This window comes from Bidens hawaiensis, unplaced genomic scaffold, assembly GCF_021521415.1.
Source record: "Bidens hawaiensis isolate Kalapana, Puna unplaced genomic scaffold, B.hawaiensis_p1.1 tig00006368_1, whole genome shotgun sequence".
Lineage (NCBI taxonomy): Eukaryota > Viridiplantae > Streptophyta > Magnoliopsida > Asterales > Asteraceae > Bidens > Bidens hawaiensis.
The window spans coordinates 1458710-1470673 of record NW_027491426.1 but is presented as its reverse complement, the minus strand read 5'-3'; the positions used below and the strand labels follow the sequence as shown (position 1 = coordinate 1470673).

The 11964-nt window shown below is 32.6% G+C and overlaps 1 protein-coding gene across 3 annotated transcripts; it reads left to right on the top strand.

Moving 5' to 3' along the window:
* Window positions 1-5568: 5568 nt before the first annotated feature.
* Window positions 5569-10129, top strand: LOC143632200 (polypyrimidine tract-binding protein homolog 2-like). 3 transcript variants are annotated; one of them, XM_077100773.1, is made up of 11 exons: window positions 5600-5784; window positions 5856-6065; window positions 6219-6276; window positions 8422-8484; window positions 8575-8648; window positions 8760-8852; window positions 8936-8993; window positions 9076-9180; window positions 9256-9337; window positions 9422-9534; window positions 9605-10129. In XM_077100773.1, exons 2-11 carry the CDS (start codon window positions 6031-6033, stop codon window positions 9953-9955), a joined length of 1032 nt encoding a protein of 343 aa, XP_076956888.1. In that variant the 5' UTR covers window positions 5600-5784; window positions 5856-6030; the 3' UTR covers window positions 9956-10129. The 3 variants fall into 3 exon arrangements, with proteins under 3 accessions (XP_076956886.1, XP_076956888.1, XP_076956887.1); XM_077100772.1 differs by having other exon boundaries at window positions 6216-6276; XM_077100771.1 differs by lacking the exon at window positions 6219-6276 and having other exon boundaries at window positions 5569-5784.
* The last annotated feature ends 1835 nt before the right edge of the window (window positions 10130-11964 follow it).

Here is an 11964-nt window from a genome sequence, read left to right as displayed (position 1 = left end):
CAGATTAAGAGGCTGTTGGTTCTCTAGTGGTGAATCGATAAAATATCTCTAAAACTTAACCATTAAAAAAATGTAACCAAACAAAATCAATTTTGGTCGATTCTGATGTAGCCTTCTGATTGAAAATTACCAGCATACTTCAAATAGCCCCTAAGTATATGTGTTAGCTTCTGATATTTCTTTCTAAAACATATATAAGAGATTTAAGATTTAGATTTTTTTTAAAAGTGGTTTGAAATAAATTTCTTTTTTTAAATAATGAATTTCTTTTAACCTTGTTATTTGTGGAATTTGAACTCAATTCTTCCTCCTCTCAAACTCTTTGGGTGTTTAACTAACCTCACTGATGTTTCAAGATTTAGATATGCATGATTAGTAAGAAAAGTAAATAAATAATAAGCATAAATTGCATGTACCTAAATTAAAGATTCCTCAAAACAAGTGCACTAACTCCGTACACCTCTTGAAGTTTGATCAGATGGGTAACTTTACTTTGATCCATAAGCAATATTTTTAACTGGCTTAATCTTACTGGCTAATTGATCGGACCAGCTGCACTAATCGAATCGAACTTAAAGGCTGGATGATCTCATAACTAGTTTTTTAAAATATTTAAGTATTACACTAAACAAAAACGCTATATAAAATTTAAACACATATTTTCTAAATAAAACAGATTAAATAAATTTTAAGTGTATTTAGTATATCTTAAACATAAAACATGGGAAAATTACCAAAAAGATTGCACCAAGAAAATTTTTTCAAAATACTCATTATAAATTGATCCATAGATTCATAGTCATTCAATATTAGATCAATCAGAAAGTGTCACGCCAGTCAAGTTGACTAAGATGGTCAAGCCTTAGCCTACGCTTTTTGACACCAAAAGACATAAAAAGTATTGTGGGACACACCTTTTGACGAATTAGGAAATGACACTTGTAGACTAAATTTAGAGTACCAAATAGCACGCTGAACTTAGTCTACAGATTAAATATAAGCTACCCTTTTAAATTTTAGCTTACATTATAGCTTAAGCTTTCAAATTTAGCCTATAATTTCAAATTTACATTACGGATTAAACGTATCTTATGAATTTTAGCCTACGCTTTAAAGTTATATGTCAAGTCATAAAAATACATAAATAAATAAAGAAAATCCAAACCACCGGCTCCGGTTCCTAGTCGAAAGGCCGGTCCGGTTTAACAAAGAAAGTGATTGTAAATTGTAATGCCTTTGATTTGATGGACAACTTGTTGAAAAGATAATAAGACAAAAACTAAGGACCAAGTTGAAGAAACATCATGGCAATTGCAAACAATCGAAAATATTTCAAATAACGCTAATTTTAATTGTTGTGTGCCTTTATTTCAAAAAAAAAACAAAACACACACACGTATAAGGGTGGGGTGAGTGGCGATCCCACTTTAAACCATTTTTCACTCCTCTTCTCTAGCAAGGATGCACACAAAATAAAAAAAACCGATTTGAAACCGAAAAAAATCAAATAAACCAAACATAATTAAAAACCGACAGTTTGGTTTTGATTTTTGATAAATAAAAAAAAAACCGAAATATCAGCTTACTTTCGGTTTTGTGTTTTGTGAAAAACCAAACTGAAACGAAAAAACCAATTTGTTGAATTACTTTTCCGTTGAATCGTTTAAGTTTTCTAAACTTTGATATTTATTTTATTTTTAACGTTAATCAGTTATGTTTTATCAATTTGGATGAGATTAAATCATTTTAATTGTAAGAATATTTTATTACCTCTTAATATTCTATCTCAAAATGTATAATATTCTATTAATTATTAATTTATTTAAAAATTATTAGGTCTAATTTCAAAATATCGTAGGTCAGATTCCTTTGGCCCGAAAATTACTAGCCCAATTAGCAACCAATTTGAACCCAAAACCGATAAAACCGAAACGAAAGCGGTTTTGAAAAGGACAAAAAAAATGAAACTTTGGTTTCCGGTTCCATCTTTTCCCAAAACCGCATCGTGCACACCCCTACTCTCAACGTACACGTTACATCATATTTACATTATCCCATCCCAATTGTCGAACCCTAACTGACAGCGGAATATGTCGAGAACAGAAGCTCATAACTGACTCAAGTTTCGTAATTCAATAATAAATTGGAAAGGTAACAAGAACATATTGTTTAAATAAAAAAAACAAATAAAACATGACATGAAATAAGTATTGTTTTGTTCATTGTTTAAACTAGGTCCTCCAATACCTTGAAAACATGCGAGAATGTCAACTAAAAATAGTTGGTTAGAACATATGTTTAATAAAATAATAGAAAATGTTTTTTTTTTGAAAGGTGTTTCGTATGTGTTAGTTTACTTGTATAATTTTGTGATTACGTCCACACCTCTTGACACGTTTAGCGAGTCGTCTAATCCCATGGTTAGACTAATATGTTGAATGTTTAATGATCGCTGGATTCTGAACACGCAGACCTCAACCCGAGGCTTGAGTAGGCAGATCGATCCAATAGATGTATCATCATACTATCATGAATTTTGCAAGTTAATGGTGGTATATGCAAAAATGTTTACACTTGTAATAATCACATATAATGAATATAATGAAAAAATCATGAATCAAATAACACGTAAACAAATTGATTATGCATGTTTTCCATCCCAAAGTATAAAACCTAAAAATGGGCTATGAACTCACAAGTATTATAAAAATATGGCAAGAAGTTTGCATGTTTTCCACCCCATCAACACTTTGGTTTAAAGTCCTAATACTAAAGAAAGTTGTTATTGGGATTTTAGTTTATTTTCATTGGAATAGAATCTCCATTCAAGCCCGGACATGCCACTTGGTTTTTCCTTAGGCCATAGCCTTAGTGACAGAACCCTTGGTTAAATATCTATGGTTTTTGTGTTTAATGGGAAGGACAATTGGATTTTAGGGTTTCAAATGATAACTTTATGATTTAGGGTTGTAGACTTACGTTTTTTAGAAAAAAAGAATAGGTTGCTTGCTATTCAATGCACGAATTTTTAAAAATAGTAAGCCTTTGAGTTAGGCCACGGAAATTTTATATGTTGTAATCCTATGAGTTGGTTACCTTCTTTATTTTTATAAGATTTAACTATTTATTAAAAAATAGAAAATTAGTAGACTACCGAGGGGTCTGATTCGGAGTCAGTTTATCAGAAAATCTCTAAAAATTGATACTTTAACGAATTAGGGCAAGTCCGTTTGGACAATTTTTCTAATTCGTATATCTATAACATATCCAAAAATTGGGTCCTGATTCATAAACATGGGTGATTAAAACCAAATATCTCTAGCAGGATTTCCAGCAAGATCCATTGTTAAAGAAAAATAGCAAAAACATTTTTAAATTTTATAAAAGTTTACACCAAAATTACAGAAATACTAGACACGTATGGAACCGACTTAGACTTTTGAAATTCGTCATTCAAATATATTATGGCCGAGATCTAAGTGTTGACAATCAAAGGTTTTTCTACATAACCGAATCCAAGGAAACACTTTTGAAAAAAATATATGTATTTTTATTAAAATCAATATGCATATTTAATGTTTAAACACAATCACATAGCCACTATCTTGGTTTAGTGGCAAATGGATATTACTCACAACCAAGAGGTTGTGGGTTCTAGCCTCACTTAAGACATGTTTATTTCTTTTTTTATACAAAAGTTTTTTACACAACCCAAAATATAACTAAGTAAGCCTATATAAAAATTAAACTGTTTAAGCCTAATAAAATACTGTTTTTACTTAAGGCCCAAAAAAAATTTCGCCTTTGGCTCAAAAGTTTTTTTGTTTTCTCAGAGCTGGCCCTGTTTGCAGCCTTGGTGCTATTGAATTTGCAGTTTTGGAGTGAATTCTTAAGGTGCTAGAGAGTTCTATTTATAGAGATGTATAAAAAAAATTACATGAATTAGAGATAGGAATTAACTAGGTTTTTAATGAAGGTTTCTTGGAACAAAATTTTAAAATTTAAAATAAATAGATAAGGCTAAACTTAGAGAGTACGATTAAGATAGAACATTCTAGAAGGTTCCTTTCGATTTGAATTAAATTAATAATGGCAAAATATTAAAGTTACATGTTATAAAATATTAATCTAGGGAATCCCAGTTCAACGTGTCACATTAACGATTAAGTATGTGAACGATAAAATGAATATAGAATCATGTATGTAATTGCACATCAAATAATAATGTTACTAACTAGAAATAAATAATATATTATTCCATAATAATATAGATGATGAATTAATGTGCAAACTTTATTAAAATGAGTACAAAAGACTAACGATTTCATGCACGAAAATTCACAAATGTTACACCGATCAATCTTTCAAACATGGAAATAGTTATCTTTCCATCGAATCCATCTTTCACAATTTTAATTAATTAAAATTATGAAATCATAAATTCAGAGTTTTTTTATATGTATTAATTCTTTTTATATAATAAATAAATAAAACAAAAAGAATTCAAATGGTGACCTTTTTTTCAACATGTAGGATGTATCTTTTTGTCTATGTTGCCATGTCTTCATTTTCGGCTTGTTTAATTTATGAGTGATCTTTACGTTGCACCCGGACGTATTCCGCTTAAAGCTGGGGTGTTACAGTTACTCCCCAAAACAACCCCATTAAGCGCCCCCCCCCCCCCTCTCCAGAGCCGCCCATAGCGATCTGCCTAACTCTTGTTCCTTTGTTGTTATGTGTAGGATTTTTATATATATTTTTTTTCGAACTATAAACTTTTATAAACCAACCACTTTATCACACCCTGTCACAAGCTAGAGAGCAACAGAAAATCAAACAAAGAGAAGCAATTACATGAAAGTAAATTTACACCAATTTAAGGGTACCTCTTAATCAACTTTTACTACATACCAAAACATATATATATATATATACTAACCAAACAAAAAGTAATAATATTTATATTTAATTAAAATAAAATGAAATGATGATATTAATCTAATCAAAATATCAAATGGTGAAGCTTGGAAGTTGAAGGCTGTTTCATTCATAATAAACAGTTGTATTGTATTGTATTGTTGCCCTACCCATCTATCTATCTATCTATCTATCTGCCGACTCCATCCAAATTAACCCACCCGATTATTTCCCCCAATCTCAAACCCTAATTAATTTACAACATCAGGTATCATAACATCCTGCTTCAATCCTACTTATTATTATTATTAATTATTATTATATCTCCCTTAGTAATTTATATATAGATCTCACTCTCTCTCTCTATATGTATTTCCTCTCTTCTTCGTGCATCTATTTATTTGATTTCGATGTCTTACGCTACTCAGCGCTTTCGTCACATATATTTATGTATTTTGATTAGCGATTCAATTGATTTCTAGATTTACGATGCCTATTGACATTCATTTTTGTTAATAATTTCATTGATTCAAGAGTACCATTGGAAACTTGTGTGTTTAAACTGTCATTCAGGTTTTAATTATTATCCTCACAACTATGTGTTGAATCGAATTGGACCGGATTATATTGATTAATATTTTTGTGTTTTTTTTCCTTTTAGAATTGAGTTTTGTAGTCTGAATGGCGTCGGTATCCAGTCAGCCTCAGTTTCGGTACACACAGACTCCGTCCAAGGTTCTTCATTTGAGGAACTTGCCTTGGGAGTGCACTGAGGAGGAGTTAATTGAGCTCGGGAAGCCCTTTGGTAAAGTCGTCAACACTAAGTGTAATGTTGGAGCCAACAGAAACCAAGCCTTTATTGAATTCGTGAGTCTTAATCATTCATTATTGTTACATAATACGTGTTGATTTATTTCTGATTTGCTTTTGTGCTATAGGCTGAACAAAATCAAGCGATTGCAATGATATCGTATTATGCTTCCTCGTCAGAACCAGCGCAGGTACGAGGGAAAACCGTGTACCTACAATACTCAAACAGGCAAGAAATCGTGAACAACAAAACATCTGCAGATGTTGCTGGAAATGTTCTTTTGGTAACCATTGAGGGCACCGATGCCCGCCTTGTCAGCATTGACGTGTTACACCTGGTAAGTGATTTCTGTTCATGTTCTGCGTGATTTCTGATAAGGTAAGAGTTTATAAATAGATAGATTTTGCCAAATGTTATTGGTTGGTAGGTTGTAGCACATGCTTGTTTGTTAAGCTTAATGGTTTGACCTCAAATGTAAATGGATCAGCAGGCCCATTTCAAGGAATTATCTTCAATGGCAGCTTATTGCTTGGGGAGAAAGAGCGCATGTGTGTTTGTCTCTTTTCTCCTTTCCCCTTCCTTCCTTAACACTGGCTCTTTCCTCCTCTTCATCTCTTCCTATCCCTAAAACTTTTAGAGTTTAGGATTTGTTTATTCTGTGTTTTCCTTCTTTTTTTCTTTCTTTCTTTCTTTTGATTGTTTCTGCTTGAGGGATCTGTATGTGGCATGGTTTTTCATGATATGTTAAATGTGTAATGCGGTTGTTAATAATAGTATGCTAATGCTAGTTTTGATTTAAGTTTAAGTTAAAATGGATTTGATTTAAACTAGTAATTAATCACTTTTATGCATCATATGACTAATGTATATATAACAGTTCTCACAGATAGCGTGAGAGGTATTTTGTCCAAAATTTAAGGTTTTTGAGTTGATATTGAACTGAATTAAGAAGATATTCATAACTGCTATGCTTGTTTTCTAATCGGGATTTTGAGTTGGTGGATATGATGATAAATATTTTTGTGCGTGTAAAAGTTTGTCAATGTGTGTGTTTATATAGATAGTAGGATGAACCCTTGTAAAGGTTACAAACTGAGATTTGAGTTTTGGTGATATGATTGACATACAATAAGTCAAAAAGGACTTTTAGGGACATAAGGTAAGAGTGGTGATATGTCTCCAGACGTTTTGTTTTATTTCAAATTTTGAATATTTCTCACAACTGCTTACAATCTTTGGTTTTAGTTGATATAACATTAGATGCCTCAACCCAAACCTTATAACAAGTCTCAGAAGGTCAAAAAGGTTGTTTCAATGGAGGATCAATGAACTGCTACGCTAAATTGCAGTTTGAACCATATCCTGACTCATGTTGACCATAAAAGATAGTTGGCGCACTTTGTCAATTTTCATTGATGATAAAGTAGGCACCCGCGATAAAAAGGTTGCAATACTGAAGCACAACTGCACTAGTACTTGATTCCATGATACTAATTATACTCAACAAATTTTGTAGAAGATGAGTAATAGACTAATGGACACAGAGAAGTAGATGTAACTTTGGAAAACTTTGAAATCTGAAAGTTTGGGTTTCAATTCTTTTGTGACAGCACAGACAGCGATTGGTAGATGTGAAAATCATAGGGTTTGGATGGATTATATATAGGAAGCCACTGTTGTTGATGGTGGTGCATGGCGGCTTTGTAGGTGTTTAGGTTGCTTGAATCTAGTTTATATTTTTTTAACTCCAAAGCTTTCTAATGCTAGGTTAGTTGTGATGAAGAGTAGATCTAAGAAAACAGATTTCTTTTGAGAAGAGAGAGAGAGTGGCTGCTGGAAAAAAGAACATGATGGCAGCAGAAGGGTGCTTGCCAGATTTGATACTCAGCAAGGATAGGGGATAGAGTATCTTTTTCGCTGTGATATCATACAGAGATAAAAAGAGTAACTGTATTTATGTGTGTAAAATGATTTGCTGTACAAGTTCATATATAAACAAGAGGATGAACCCCTGAAAAAATTATGATTGTCTATAATTCAGCAATGGGTTCAACCATAACACTGATATATTACTATAAGTGATGATATTTTTATTGTTTTTTTTTGCTTGTTGAGTTGTTTCATATCTACGAATGTTATTTAATTGTGGCCATGAAAACTGCTAAAAGCTTGGTTTGGAATGAGGCAGATTTTGTTGTGTACTTTGACATGGATAATGCGGTGTATTTGAACTTTGAATATTAATTTACATTAATGTGCTTTTATGATGAGGAGCATTCATATCATTTTGTATACATGAAACTTACCACCTTAATGCATCCCTATGCTTTATAATTCATAGCTGCACTCAGCTGCTGAGTTAAAGCATACCCTTTTCTTTTTGTTTTGCATATTTCTTGCTTTGTAAACTTAAAAGTGTTTTTTTTTATTTGTATTGTTATTCAGAATGTATCTTTGTAAGCTGCAGTTAGTCCTATGTTTGATATCTTGTGGATCTTTATTATGTATACAAAGACTGTTTAGCTATATTTGATTTTATTATTTGTTTGTCATCATACCTAGAAAGTAAGCTGTCATTTGATATTGCATACTGTATTGAAAAAGCAAATAGATGAATTATTCTGCTACATATGCTGAACAATTGTATTATAAACAGTCCTTTTCTCCATGGATACTAAAAGTCTGTTATATAGGTGTTCTCTGCATTTGGGTTTGTGCATAAAATCACAACTTTTGAGAAGACAGCTGGGTTCCAGGTGTGTGTAAATTTTGTATGAAGTTATATTTGATTTCTTAAGTTTAACCACATTAGAAAATAGATTTATTAAACAAATATGTTTTTTCAGGCTCTTGTTCAGTTCACTGATTCAGAAACTGCTACCTCTGCTAAAGATGCTCTTGATGGAAGAAGTATTCCCAGGTATTAAATGTAATTATAGATTTGCATAACACTACTGCTTTCTTTGATACGCATATTGTCTGATAAATCAGATCTAGAATATTTGACTTGATATATAATATTGATTTGCAGGTATTTAATTCCAGAGCTGGGACCGTGTTCTCTTAAGATAACATATTCTGCACATACGGATTTAAGTGTAAAGTTCCAGTCTCATCGTAGCAGGTAAACTAATTATGACTTTTTTTGTCAAATCTTTTAATTTTTTTTTCTTTTTGCGTATTTTAATAAGCTTTCTGTTGGTTCAGGGACTATACCAACCCTATGCTTCCTGTTGCATCTTCAGCAATAGATGCTACTGGCCAGGTATGCTTTTAAATATGCTCTCGTGAAATTATTATATAACTTTTCATTTCGTATTAATATTTTTAGTTTGATACATTTGCAGTTTAGCCTGGGTTTAGATGGGAAGAAAATAGAATCTGAGAGTAACGTTCTTCTTGCTTCTATTGAGAACATGCAGTATGCAGTCACTTTGGATGTGCTACAAATGGTATGTCACAAATTCTATTAATATATATACATATTTAATATTTATATTTCGTTATAATTTATTTGTCTGGTTCAGGTCTTTTCTGCTTTTGGACCTGTTTTAAAAATTGCTATGTTTGACAAAAATGGAGGAGTGCAAGCTTTAATTCAATACCCTGGTGAGTCAATCTTTTCTTAAAAACACATTAAGTTTATATACTTTTTATAATTTATGAAATATAAAAACTTTTTTTTATCTGCAGACGTTCAGACGGCGGTGGTTGCAAAGGAAGCGTTAGAAGGGCACTGCATTTATGATGGAGGTTTTTGCAAGCTTCACGTCTCATTTTCTCGTCACACTGATTTAAGTATCAAGGTATTTTTTTAATGTTTACACTTTAAGAACAATATTATTACTAACTTCTAATAAAAATTATGGTTTTCAGGTGAACAATGACCGGAGTAGAGATTACACAATGCCAGCCGCCCCAGTCATGAACCCACAACCATCAATCTTGGGGCAGCAGCCGCCATCAGCCGCCACCCAATACATCCCTGGTCCAGAGGGGTATGCAGCAGCAGCAGCAGCTCCCCACCCCCAGTCTTCAGCAGGGTGGGTTCAAGGTCCGCCACCGCCACCAGGGCCTCAATCTATGCCAATGCATGGTCATCCGTACATGCCGCCACATCAGCCGCAAGGTATGCAATCTGAAATGGGTTCTGGTCCGGCCCCTCACTATAATGGTCAAAATGGATACCCGCAAGGCGGGCCGCCACCACCTCGTTACCATATATAGTCCTGATTATCCGTTTGGACGTTTTATGGTTTTTGTTTTAGTGTTGTCGAGATTGGTTTGTTATTTAGTAGTGAAAGCGGGCTGCAAAGGTCCGTTGGCGACATTATTATTTTCGTTTTGCTCTTTTCTTTTGATGTGTGAATTTCAAATTTATTGGTGACTGACCTGGTACAGTATATCTATCATCATTTATATGCTGTAGCGTTTTCTGATGGTAACATTTGGTAGGCATTTAAGAAAATAAGCAGGGATCTATCAGTTATCACAGCTCGCTAATACATTATAGCGCATAAATCGTGGAGATTTTTGTAGAGGGTTCTTGTTTTCATGCTCCCAGACCCGTCAAAACCTGCAAACAACCGTTTATACATGGGTAAACGATTGTTTGTGCCTAAGGAATATGCGACGGAAGGTAAACAACCGTTTCCTTAGGTCACCAAATGACCGTTTAGCATGACAGGTCAATAATCTAACAACATATCGTGATAGACACTGTCCACTCACCCAAAATAGTGTTTGTTGGCTTTCTTTTACTTCACGCAGATCACTTTAAAAAATGGTGTTTGTTTGCTTTTATCTCCAAAGCATATAAATAAGACTTGCAAATCCATTAGTGGTTAGACTTGCAAATACATTGTGATTTTAGTGTCATTAAGCTGCTTCAGAATATAAATTGATACGAGTTAGGATGTGCAGAGCAAACAGTAACACCATTGGTGAAAAACATTTCTACTTACCTCGGAGAAAAGCCGCTAAAAGTTGCTTCAGAATTATATATTGGAGGGTTGCATGAAAAATGGTGGTCAATTAAACTGATAATTAGTGGAAACGGGTCATTAGTGACTACTGAGCGTCTGGACCAACCATGCATAAATGGTTTCCGCTGACAATTCCCATTGTATAATTGTTAAACGTCGATAGTTATAATTGTCAAACCATTATATTATTTCATGAAAGTTGTAATGTTTTGTTGTGTATCCCCCAACAATATAAATTGCATCACCAGGTTTGTGTTGCCCCATAGTTTCACAATTTGTTTTAAGTAGAAAAGAACTTCTCATTCTTTGAAGAAAAACTGTCTTATTCGAGTATTGATTTCATGTACCCATGAAATACTTTAACCTGAATGTGTAAACTGAATGTGTTTACACTATTCAAATTCTACCCAGTAAATGAAGGTTTTTGACGATTTTCAACGTGCGTCTTAGTGGAATGTAGTGGATTGTAGACATGTTTTAACAACATTTGCATAGAACAAGGCTTCACGGGCGGCTCACCGTCTCTCTTCCCTTCCCTCTTTGATTGTATGATATGGGCATTGTAGTGGCGGATCCAGAAATTTAATTTAGTGGGGAGCAAAAAGATCAGTAAAGAAAACAATATACGAAAATTTGTTTCTTTATTCAATTGTGCACATTTGTTTTTACGACCTTTACTATTGAAAAACATCTCTTAACCGTTACGGTTGCAATGCAAACTAATATATTAACTCTGATAATCGTTACGCGGAAGGAAATGAAACATGTTTCCTTGTTTGCACAATGAGTCCATAACTCAAGCAAGGTCCACAATAATGTTCAAGTTAACGAACTTTATCATCTTTTTTTTTTCTTTTTTTTGTTAAAGCTTTATTTATGTGAAGTTTTAAATAATTTTCATTCGGATTATATAATATCAACTATTAGTTAGTATGAAGTTATTTTATCTAAATTTTAAAACGTTAAGTGGTATTACATAAATACATTAAAATTAAAAATAATAAATAAAACTTGTTATGATTTTCAAGTAATAATAATAATAATAATAATAATAAGTGTTTATATATATATATATATGATTTGGGTCAAATACAAATGAAATTAACGTGCTAAACGTGAGAATCAAATAGAGTAATTATATATACAAGTTGAGTAATTATGTAATTACATCATAGAGTAATTACGTAATTACTCTATGATGTAATTACATAATTACTCTACTTGTATATATAATTACTCTACTTGGTTCTC

What these genes read in the sequence shown, in the direction of transcription:
- LOC143632200 (XM_077100771.1), top strand. Translation starts at nt 5,599, where the DNA reads ATGGCGTCGGTATCCAGTCAGCCTCAGTTTCGGTACACACAGACTCCG. An exon ending in GCATTGACGTGTTACACCTG is followed by an intron (nt 6,066 to 8,421) that starts GTAAGTGATTTC and finishes TCTGTTATATAG; the next exon opens with GTGTTCTCTGCATTTGGGTT. An exon ending in AGAAGACAGCTGGGTTCCAG is followed by an intron (nt 8,485 to 8,574) that starts GTGTGTGTAAAT and finishes ATGTTTTTTCAG; the next exon opens with GCTCTTGTTCAGTTCACTGA.